This window comes from Rhineura floridana, chromosome 3, assembly GCF_030035675.1.
Source record: "Rhineura floridana isolate rRhiFlo1 chromosome 3, rRhiFlo1.hap2, whole genome shotgun sequence".
In the NCBI taxonomy this organism is placed as follows: domain Eukaryota; kingdom Metazoa; phylum Chordata; class Lepidosauria; order Squamata; family Rhineuridae; genus Rhineura; species Rhineura floridana.
Window position 1 is genome coordinate 121979196 of NC_084482.1, and position 12064 is coordinate 121991259.

General features: G+C 44.6%; 2 protein-coding genes across 3 annotated transcripts in view; one reads left to right on the forward strand and one right to left on the reverse strand.

Moving 5' to 3' along the window:
• UNC5A (unc-5 netrin receptor A) overlaps positions 1 to 2116 on the forward strand; it is a 110767-nt gene extending 108651 nt beyond the window's left edge. For both annotated transcript variants that reach the window (XM_061617564.1, XM_061617565.1), the window contains 2 exons: positions 572 to 750; positions 1009 to 2116. In XM_061617564.1, coding sequence (XP_061473548.1) covers positions 572 to 750; positions 1009 to 1174 — 345 coding nt within the window. In that variant the 3' untranslated portion in view covers positions 1175 to 2116. The remainder of the gene's footprint in view (positions 1 to 571; positions 751 to 1008) is intronic.
• A 253-nt stretch (positions 2117 to 2369) lies between these two features.
• Positions 2370 to 12064, reverse strand: part of HK3 (hexokinase 3) — a 28857-nt gene continuing 19162 nt past the window's right edge. The window contains exons 13-17 of the mRNA XM_061613409.1: positions 6268 to 6367; positions 5720 to 5903; positions 5454 to 5609; positions 4005 to 4235; positions 2370 to 2687 (exon numbers count right to left, since the gene is read on the reverse strand). Coding sequence (XP_061469393.1) covers positions 2561 to 2687; positions 4005 to 4235; positions 5454 to 5609; positions 5720 to 5903; positions 6268 to 6367 — 798 coding nt within the window. The 3' untranslated portion in view covers positions 2370 to 2560. The remainder of the gene's footprint in view (positions 2688 to 4004; positions 4236 to 5453; positions 5610 to 5719; positions 5904 to 6267; positions 6368 to 12064) is intronic.

A 12064-nucleotide genomic window follows, 5' to 3' on the forward strand; every position in this document is an offset into this window, starting at 1 on the left:
TTCTTTCATAAAAGCACATTTCTAGTTACTTTAGGGCTGTGAAGCAAGTGCTTGAAAGCACGTGCTGAAATCTCAGAAGGCAGAGGAGTGGCTGAGTAGTGATTATGCTCCATTTGCATAATTTGTAGAAGACCCAGAATCTCATTTGTTCTTGGGTGCATTTGTTTTCGTGTAAAGTACATCCAGCCCTGCACATCAGTGTCCTTCACTTCAACAAAAGGCTCCTTTCCTCCACAACACAGAACCTACCCTATAACCTTTCATTCCCATTCCCCTTCACTCCTTTTTTCTCTGCCAAGCAGGATATTTTCTTTGTGATCTTTAGGTATCCTTCACCTTTGCTAAACTTGTCAAACAAGTAGAATTGTCTTCATAGGGAATATCTGGGAGGAAATCATACTGTGTCAGGGGGGCCTCTCCCATTTACTTAAATTAGCATCAAGCTGATAGAGAACATAAAGTAACAAGAAACAGCCTTATCTTCACAGGCACCCTCTCCCCCAACTCCTCCTCTCACCATGAATACTCCCATTTGCCCTATTGGTCCTAATAACTGCTATCCTCTTTCCAGGATGCACGGTTCTCGGATTGGCTGCCCCCAGACAACGAGGCTGGCTCCCCTGCCCTTGTGGGCCCCAGTGCCTTCAAAATCCCCTTCCTCATCCGTCAGAAGATTATAAGCAGCTTGGATGCACCAGGGGCTCGTGGGGCTGACTGGAGAGCACTAGCCCAGAAGCTGCACCTCGACAGGTAAAAGGATCCTCTGTGAAACTGTACATCAGAAGCCACAAGCTGCCACTACACTGGCACAGGCCCTATAGGGATGGACGAATCTCGCTTAAGCAATAACAAATGAACAGGGTGGGAGTATGGGTTTTGGTACGGAGGGTCAACAGATATAAATATGGTCACTTTTTTTGTTCTCCTATGTTACAGTGGGTGCAAGGAGGTAAATGAAACGGTATTGGAGGGTTGGCCTGGATTGTTATTCCTCTCCTCTTTCCACAGCCATCTCAGCTTCTTTGCTTCGAAACCCAGCCCAACAGCCATGATCTTGAACTTATGGGAAGCATGTCACTTCCCCAACGGGAACCTCAACCAGCTGGCTGCTGCTGTGGCTGAAGTGGGCAAGCAGGACAGCTCCCTCTTCATGGTTTCAGAGGCTGAGTGCTAAGGTGCTTGGTGGGGGCAGCACAGGCCTTTGCTGGGGGATGACAGGGGCCATCTCCATTTGAAGGAGGTAATGTTCCCACGTGTCCTGCTTTGAATATGCCTGTGTGCCCCATCTGAGGCATACTGGCCTCATGCCCTCTGTTCTTTGTGCCAAATACAACCAGAAGGTTAGCACACTGGGCTCAGTCTCTAGTAGCCATGGGGTTAAAAAAAAACTACTGAATGCCTGTCCTGCTGCTGCCATGGAAGCTCTGGGACTGGCCAAGGGAAGCCTGTCCCATCTATTGGAGTAGGCTGGCAATGAATTCTGTTACTCTGCTATCAGGGTTGATCATGTACGCAGGGCCCTCTTCTTCCCTAGCATGGGAAGAGAGATGGCTGGCTTAGCACTCATTGTGAGTGACCAGGACAAAAAGATAAGCTTGGTCCTGGAGCTGAGATGTCTGTATCTCTCCCACTGTAGCCCCCAGGAAGCTCCATGCTGAGATAAAGTAGTGGAGGATAGTACAAGTTGTTTCCAGAGCCATCTCTGTATATTTTTGCTCCAGCCCAAGAGATACCCATGACTCTGTGATAGAGGGCAGCCCAGGGGTTGGTGGTTTGCTGACACTGGGAGCCCCAAGGTGACAAGGGAGGGAGAGGAGATGCAGGTAGAGGGCAGCCCAGGGATGTGGGCTATGCTGTACTGGATGATGGGATCTGTGCCTCCTTAGTCCTTGCCCAGTGTATATGCAAAGGGAATTGTGCGTGTGCGTGGCAGTCCAATCTGTGCAGTGAAGTGTGCTGGACCAGGCGAGTCCATGCCGTATTGTGTAAAGATCGTTTTTTATTCTGTATTCAAGTGCATTCAAGTATTTACACTTGGCCTTATGTACATATAAACATCCCGCACAGGGTTTTAGCGGGCATGAATGTAAATAAATAATATATATATATTGCTACATGGGACTTGTGTCTATGCTCATACCAAGCTGATGGAAGCATCACCAGATCTGGAGAAAGGCAGACAGCCGTTGGCTAGAGTCCAAAGGCTCAGCAGAGCTCTCCTCAGACCTTTGTGGGTGTAGAAATGGCCAGAGTTATGCAGGCACCTCCATTTTAGCTCCCTCAGACAGAGCTACCTTTGGGCCTGGCTCTTTGGAAAACATAGTTTGAGAATCCAAGTGGGAGCAAGAATTTGTTTTATTGTATCCTTGCTGGAGCGCAAATCAGAGATGGTAAGGAGAGCTAGACAGAAGGAACACCACTACTGACATAACTTGCTTTTCCTGCAATTTTGTCACAACTGCCACAAAGAAGGGTGAAATGCTCGGCTGTAGGTCAGGATCTGAACATTGTAAAGAATGGTCTGGTGTCCTGGTTCCTGGAGGTCAAGTGCATGTTTGGATTATTTATGGCTGGCCACAGCAGCAATCAGTGCAGCCCCCTTCCCTGAACCATCCTCTGACAGCAAGAATTTTACGTTGCAATTTGGAGCCAGCAGAGCCACTGTATCCTGAAGCTTTTTCGCAAAACTGAGAACAGAAAGGAAGAATGTCGGTGAGCAAGAGGAGTCAACATCCAGCCCACATACCACCCTCCCCTGCCAGAAATACAGCCCCTGGAAATACAGGTTGCTGCAGTTTGCTCTTCTTTCCTTCATCCAAAACAGGTACAACATTCAAATTATTTAAGCAGGTACTGCAAAACCCAGTACCCCAAAGAAAAGCATGCACTGGCCATACATTATACAGCAGCTTAGCAGTAACCACCCTTTCCTGGCTCTCCAGTTAAGTACTAGGGACCTCCAGCCTTATACGCAGGGCCGGCTCCAGGAATGCCAGGGCCCTTGGGCATCAGCTTGCCCTGGGCCCCGGCATGTGTCTGCACGCAGGCCCCCCACCTATCTGTCTGCTGTCTTTTACCATTGCCCTTAACAAAGATGGCGGCCGCGGTTTCCCTAAGGTACTGAAGCCGCTGCCGCCATCTTAGTTGATGGCAGAGATGTGCGCACATAGCACGTGTGTGTGCCATCATGAGAACATAAGAACATAAGAAGAGCCTGCTGGATCAGGCCAGTGGCCCATCTAGTCCAGCATCCTGTTCTCACAGTGGCCAACCAGGTGCCTGGGGGAAGCCCGCAAGCAGGACCCGAGTGCAAGAACACTCTCCCCTCCTGAGGCTTCCGGCAACTGGTTTTCAGAAGCATGCTGCCTCTGACTAGGGTGGCAGAGCACAGCCATCATGGCTAGTAGCCATTGATAGCCCTGTCCTCCATGAATTTGTCTAATCTTCTTTTAAAGCCGTCCAAGCTGGTGGCCATTACTGCATCTTGTGGGAGCAAATTCCATAGTTTAACTATGCGCTGAGTAAAGAAGTACTTCCTTTTGTCTGTCCTGAATCTTCCAACATTCAGCTTCTTTGAATGTCCATGAGTTCTAGTATTATGAGAGAGGGAGAAGAACTTTTCTCAACAAAGATGGCAGCGGAGGCGTCATCCCCTTAGGGAAACCGTGGCCGCCATCTTCGTTAAGGGCAATGGTAAAAGACAGCAGACAAGTGGGGGGTACGCGGATCGCGGAAGGGGAGCAGAGGGGTGGCTGAGGGCCCCCTGTAGCTCCAGGGGCCGTCGGGCCAGTGCCCCACCTGGCTGCCCTTTAGAACCAGCCCTGCTTATATGGATCAGTAGTGGCTCTGTTTCTCCCCATGCATCAAAAAACCACTGCTGCTATCTCTGCTCATCCTAGTCTTGCCATCCAACTGGCAACCAAATGTTTTCCATTTCCCTCTTTCCAGTGTGTTGGATCGAAGCCTTGCTCGCCTCACAGTCTAATGCAGCAAAACTAACTCACTAAGGGTGCATCTTGTAAACTGTCCCATCCACGCCAACTGTCACGTCCAACTTTGACTTGCGCAGATTCTGTCGGATCTTCTCTGCAACAGCAGCCACTCCAGCTGCACACACCTTAGCAGCACGTGAGGACACGACATGGCACACTTCCTTTACCACCAGGGCATCCTCTGTAGATACATTCAACCCGTATTCTTCCAAGATGTTACATACGAAATGGTGGCCTGGGCTGCTGCTTACAGAATATTAGAATCAGTGGTGGACCCACTTGGGTCTTATACTAAATAGCTATATAGAGGCTCTGGCATCTGTTCTATTAACAAACAAAAAAAGGCTATCCCCTGCTTAGAAACCAGGCATTTCTAATTTGTCACTATTTTTGGGTGGGATTTAATCGCATATTCACAAATTTAGGTTGTACAACTAAAGTTGATTTGGAGTTCTTGTGCAACAAACACTCCTCCCCCCTAATATTGGTGTTTTTGCTATAAGGAAAATGCACTGGAAAGTCTGGGATAATGATTGCTTGATGCAATGTTGTATAACCTCTCCACAAACTACAGTAGGGCCCCATATTTCGGCGTTCTGTTGATACGGCGCCAGCAGGGTGATCAGCTGGAGGGGGGGCTGGAGCTCCCCGCACTCCAGCTGATCGCGCCCAAGGAGGGGAAGATCAGCTGTAGTTTGCTACAGCCAATCTTCTCTTCTGGCACGATCAGACTCCTGCTGGAGCTGATTGAGCCCAAGGAGGGGAAGATCTGATCTTCTCCTCCTCTGGTACGATCAGCGGGTTAGGTTCCAGACCCCCGCACTACAGTTGATCTGCTTTTCAGCGGTTTTCGCTTTCCAGCGGGGATCTGGAACCTAACCTGCCGTATGAGTGGGGCCCTACTGTAATTAAAATGAATGCTGTTGTCATCTAACCTCCCTGCAATCTTTGTGCAAACAAATCAAGACGAATAATTTATAAACAGGTTGTCTGGAAGTGACTACATTCATTCTGAAATAACCTATTGTTCCCAACAGAAGTTTGTGTGATTGATTGTGGCCAGTTATAGGGTTTGCCCATTCCTAGAAAGAAAAATCCAGAGAAAGGGTGAAATAACCAAAAATTTTGCATCAAGACTGAAATTTGGTGCTCAAAACAAATTATTAAAATCAATACATGTACATTTGCCTACGTTCCATAAAATTATTTAGTTTATATGCTTACAGTGGAATCTGGGACAAGGAATTTATCAGAAGGAGATGTAAGACTAGGCAAAAGGAAGGCAAGGAACTTAATAGAATGAGGGATCAACAGATATCCAAGCAAGGCACACAGACACTGCATTTTGGAGTTTTTGACAAAGTTCAGAAATGGCCTCTGGAATTTGATAGCTGCACCTGAACCTATATTCTACATGAAATGGGAAGATTGCTGGCATAAGCTCAACAGAGATACACTTACTCCTCAACGTTTGTTAGGAATTTGGTGGGGAAGATGTCTTTGGTCTTAAGTACAGGTAACGATCGACCCTTGAAGAGGACCTTACGCGATGCTAGATCCAGCAGAATATAACGCACAATCTCACCCAAATACATGCCACTGATGAATTTTTCATACCTGTGAGGGAGATGGGAATTGGTGTCATTAATCCGTCCATATATGGAGGCCCTGGAGAAAGTACCCTGGCATCACCCCAGACCACTCCCATAACACATACCCAGGCTCACCTCTGCTGGCCAATATTGAGGGATGCTGCATCCACTTTCTCGTCATAAGATGTTATGTAGTGTTCAAGGCAACCGTTGTCTCCAAATGCCCCCCATTCCATATTGATACACATTCTGCCCTCATCACCCTCCACAGTGCCCACATTCCTCATCTCCTCCATGTAGCAAGCATTGCATCCTGTACCTGAGATAAAGGAATGGAACTGAATCATTATTTGTCCCTACTCTAAACAAGAAAAGTCTTGGGGTCAAGCCTGGAGAAAGAATATTCAGCCCACTTAGATGTCAATTCTAAATGTCACATTACAAAGAAAGGCTTACCTGTCAGGGATCAGTGGCCTGGAGCAACCTAGATTCTGGTTATAAATCCCCAAAGGCCATAGTTTCAAGAAGAAGAGTGGAGGAAGTTGGAAATATATGCCCCTGGAGGACATCATATGCATGATCTCTAGCCCCTAAAAGACTGGTCCAGCCACCCTTGCAATTGTACTGAAGGGCAGAGTATAAATTTCTAGAATAAAATCATACTACCACAATCACCACCTTACCAACAATGAGGCCAATTTCACAGTTGGGGTCCACATAGGCACATGCCATCATGGTTCCTACTGTGTCATTCACTATGGCAACCACGTCTATATCGACGTCCTGGGAAGAGAAAGGGAGGGAGAGGCAGAGAGCAGCAAAATGTGTTACTAGGCAACACGATTCCCTATCACCACAGTAACCAGCAGATATCCATAGGCCTGTCGCCTGGGAAATGGGCCCCCTCTCCAGCCTTTCTGTATATCCTTGGGGCCATCAGCCTGAAGGGAACCTTGAAACTCTACCAGACACAACCCCCTTTTCCCAGGTCTGACAAGAAATGTAGCCAAGTTTCTTTTCTACCTAGTGCACATTCTCTCCACTAAACTTGTGTGGGATGTTGCTAGATGAGACATATATGTCACATGCATGCAAATAAGAAAAAAACATGAGATGGCTTTAGGAAAAGCATATTTGGGAGTGGGAAAAGAAAATGTCTGGAGGCATGTTTAACCATTTGCATGCTCCCCAAAACCATTTCTTCCTAGGGTTCCACATAGGACAAGCCCAGATTTGATGGGGGAGGCATTTGGAGCAGAGAACTAACAAGCAGGGAAATGGTTAAGCACCTGTCTCTCCTCTCCAATCAGCCCCTCTTTTAGTTGCATTTCCATAATAAAAACATTGTCAGACTTTTCTTGCACTAAGCATTTAATGTAAAGTTAGTTCCTGCGGTTAAGGTAACAAAAATGAGATCCCATCATTATAAACCTCAACATTCTCTAGCTTACAAAGATTGTATCTGTTTGGCTAATAACTTGAAATTTGGAATATGTGATCTACATTATGAGATCTATAAAAGTGCCAACTTTCAAACCAACCTAGTTAAAATTGCCAACATACAGCAAGTTTCAAAGTGTTGCAAATTGTCTCTGGTCTCCTTTCCTCAAATTAAGAAAGCATCTCATATATTTCTTTATAATTCTGGTGACAACTACTGAGGGTGGTGATTCTCTTCCAGTACTGAATATTGCATCAGCCCTATGAGGTAGGCCATCTGGAGAGATAGTGACTGAGGGAAACACATGCCATGTATTTAACCACTCAAATGGTCAAACCACTAGAGTGGACCACACTCCATAACCATGCATGTACCCCACACCAAAAACCTATGAACCCACTCCACACTGCAAGCCCCCAAACACCCAGCTCACACAACCCCTGTCCCACACTGACCCCTACACTCTGCCTCACATTGACTTCGCCAGTCACATCCTGCCCCATACTAGAAAACCATGCACACACACTGATACACACACGCACCTTACCTCACACCATACTCCCGTCACAAATAGACCACCTGAGACTGAAACATACACACACACTGCCTCACACTGAAGCCCACCCTACAATGAATCCCACACACCCTGTCCCACAATGAACTTGCCCAGGGTACCAATGATCCTCTTCCAGTCTTCAATTTCACAGTGAACCAGTAAGGTAGATTATGTGGAGAGATAGTGACTGCTATTTTTGCACTTTAGTACCATATTGCTCATGTCCAAAGTGAAGATGCGGTGCGGTGTAGCATTTTGTCTATTCGATGGATTAAACACATAGCATATGTTTCACAGGAATACATCATCACAGTCTCTATCTCTGGGAGAGAAAGGGTCCTTGGAGGTAAAGGCATCCATGGGTGTATCTGTGATGATCCGCTGGGTGGGGCGATTGGTAGCCGAGGGCAAATGAGTGGATCAAGAATTAATTAAACAAGAATTGATTGGAGGGGAACTGGAGGGTGGCCTCCTCTTGGTTATCATTTTCTGATGAGATAGGCCCAACTACAGTAGCCATTTGTGTTGTTGTCTATGAGTTTTTTACATTTCCAAATATGCCCATATGACCAAAAAGGTTAGCTTTTGCCAAGCCCTGGGGGCCAGGAGACAGAAGATAGAAAGCTGGGATTTATTTTTATTTCTTCATTTTTGTGCTGACCAGCCAGCAAATAGCCTAAATCTCATTGAGATTAGACCAGTGGTTTTTTTAAAAAATTAGGTGTAAATTGCCCCAGTCCCTGCAGATCAGTGGGAACTGCTTGTTATAAAAGCCAAGCATGCCCAGTGTCATGTTAGGCAAGAGGTAGAAATGACGTGACAACTGAAGTGTGAGGTAATTTTGAGGCTAAGAGAGCAAGTCTGCCAGACAGATCACTGATCAAGAGAGGGTAGGAAAATAAAAGAATAAAGTATAGTGCAATTCTGTTCAGGCTTACTCAGAAGTAAACTTTTTTGAAGACAGAGGGCCATATCTATTCATTTGAACACATTTGTGCAAACATTTGTTTTTTAAAGGAGTCATTCTATAAGCTGGAAATACTGCAGGGCTATTGTATCATTTCCATGCCAGCCTTAGATTGCATGCACATCATACATTTAAAGCACATAACTTCCTCCAAAGAATCTTGGGAACTGTAGTTTACCCCTCACAGAATTACAATTCCCAACACCCATAACGAACTACAAAATTCCCAGGATTTTGGGGGAATGGGAAGAAAGGTACTTCAAGTGTATGGTGTATACACAGCTCTAATACATGTAAGAATTCTGAGCACTGATTAGCAGTGGAAGAGACTGTGTAAAAATGGGGTCTTGATTTTTTTTAACCTATCCTGTATGTGAGAGAGAGCCCATGATTCTGAGGGCACTATATGTCAGTAAATTATTGGTTCTGGCTCCTAGGTTTTTGAGATGGCTCCCAGATCTGGCTTATATTTGCCACACTAGTGAACATAATGAGATTTAAGAACAAAAGAACAGAAGAAGAGCCTGCTGGATCAGGCCAGTGGCCCATCTAGTCCAGCATCCTGTTTTCACAGCAGCCAACTGGATTTGAAGTCTTCCTTTTCATTTCTTTTTTTACTTTAAAACATGAAATGTCATGGTGTTAACAGTTTAAAATAAATATTGTTAGAAAAAGAAATGGGGGTGCCACAGCATCTGATTGTCCTGATGCGCAACCTATACTCTGGACAAGAGGCTACTGTAAGGACAGACTATGGAGAAACCGATTGGTTCCCCATCGGAAAGGGTGTGAGACAGGGGTGTATTCTATCACCCTACTTGTTTAATCTATATGCAGAACACATCACACAGCAAGTGGGATTGGACCAAGACGGAGATGTGAAAATTGGAGGGAGAAATATCAATAATTTAAGAAATGCAGACAATACCATACTGATCTTAAACGAATGCTGATGAAAGTTAAAGAGGAAAGCATAAAAGCAGGACTACAGCTGAACGTCAAAAACACTAAAGTAATGACAACAGAAGATTTATGTAACTTCAAAGTTGATAATGAGGACATTGAACTTGTCAAGGATTATCAATACCTTGGTGCAGTCATTAACCAAAATGGAGACAACAGTCAAGAAATCAGAAGGCTAGGACTGGGGAGGGCAGCTGTGACAGAACTAGAAAAGATCCTCAAATGCAAAGATGTGTCATCGAACACCAAAGTCCGGATCATTCAGACCATGGTATTCCCGGTCTCTGTGTATGGATGTGAAAGTTGGACAGTGAAAAAGATGGAAAAGAGAAAAATCAACTCATTTGAAATGTGTTGGAGGAGAGTTTTGCGGATACCATGGAATGTGAAAAAGACAAATACTTGGGTGTTAGAACAAATTAAACCAGAACTGTTTGGACACATCATGAGAAGACCTGATTCACTAGAAAAGCCAATAATGCTGGGAAAATCAGAAGGGAGTAGAAAAAGAGGAAGAGCAAACAAGAGATGGATTGATTTCATAAAGTAAGCCACAAACCTGAACTTACAAGATCTGAACAGGGTGGTTTACAACAGATGCTATTGGAGGTCGCCAATTCATAGGGTCTCCATAAGTCACTTGAAGGCACTTAACACACACATATATTGTTAGGCTGTAAGCCTAACTTTGTTTCTCTTCATGCTGTAACACTAAATTGCATTTCAGTCTGCTACATGTATCCTTTACAACAGGATGCAGTGCAGCATAAAGTTTGGAGTGTGAATGGAAGTGGATGTATCACTGAGAACAATTAATACTTAGAAAGAAACTACTTTCATGTTTAACAGAATCCTAATACATTTTCTTTTCAAAAACCTGAGAAATTCAATGATCAAAAAACCAGCTGGTTTAAGATTAGAGTCAAAGTTATCTGATGTTGACTCAAGTTCCAAAGCCAGGCAATTGGAAGCTAAGGCTTAACAGACGTGCCCATGATCAGCACTGATGCTGTGCAGTGACACAAATTGTGATTGCTTTCAACTTATCCTCCATGCACCCATACTTTTCCTTGGTCTTTCAGTTCCCAAATCCAGGAGGATGGAGTGCCTGGGACCAGCAGCGATGCCTTACTTTGTCCTGATCCTGTATTTCCTCATGAAGCATCTGAGCCTTATTGTATTGCTAGAGGAGTCCTCCTGTGAGTTGACCCATACCTGTCTGTTGCTCGCATCAGTAGCTAGCAGGATGGGTTAAAAAGTGGGAAATGAGGAACTCCTGTGATGTAGCAAGGGTGAGACTGGTACTGCTGCCAATGACGGAGTATGGTATGTGTAGCCCTATGATTGAGGATCATAGCAGGACTTAAAAATTTCAAAGCAAGTTTATTTTATTATTTAGAAAGATTTATAGATGGCTTAATCACAAAACTCTAAGCGCCGTACATAATAAAATTATTGATAAAACACAGATAAAATCCACAAAACTGTTAGAAAAACTAGTATACATATAATTTATCAATAAAATATAGATAAAATAAGCAAAACCTTAAAAAAAACGATCTGAATACACTTGCTGAAATAGAAAGTATTTTAGCAGAAGTCTAAAACAATATAACAAAGGCACCTGTCTGATATAAATAAGCAGGAAGTTCCAAAGCATTGGTGCTGCCCATCCTAAAAGAGCAGCTGCTCACAAATGTGGAGCAAACATTAGATGGCACTTGTAAAAGTGCAAAGTCCATAAATCAAAGTGGTCAAATAGGCAGGTATAAGGCAAGATGACCCCTCAAGTAAATTGGTCCCAACCCATTCAGGCTTTATAGACCTATTGTAAACGTTTGAATTTAACCTGGTAACAAACTGGCAGCCAGTGCAGATCTTTGAGCACAGATGTAATATGCTGGCAAGATCTCTCTCCTGTCAGCAATCATGCTGAGCTAACTGCAGTTTCCAGATCAACCCCAAGGGAAGTCTCACATAAGTAATCCAATTTTGGAAGTTACCAATGCCTCAACTACTGGTGTCAAACTATCCCACCCTGGGCTCCTTCAGGAGGAAAGGCAGGATATAAATTGAATGAATGAATGAATGAATGAATGAATAAAGGCATAAATAAATCCCAGTCCAGGAATGGTCATAGTGGTTGTACCACCCAAAGCTGGTAAAAGGCACTCCAAGCCACCAAAGCTACCTGGACCTCCAGTGACAAAGCTGGACCCAGAAGCACCCTCAAGCTACATACCTGATTTTTCAGAGGAAGTGCAACCCCACCCAGGGCAGGCAATTGGCCAAATGTTTAGACATAAGGACCACTCACTCATAGATCCCTGCCTTGCCAAGGTTCAAACTCAGTATATTTTCCCTCGTCCAGTACACCACTGCATTCAGTCACCAGTCCAGGGCCTGCATATCCTCTCTTGATACAGATCTTATGAAGAAATACAGCTGAGTGTCATAAGGATACTGAAGGCATCTTACCCCAGATCTCCTAATGAACACTTGCACAGCTTCATGTAAAAGTTAAATAGCATTGGGAATAAAATTGTGCCTTGT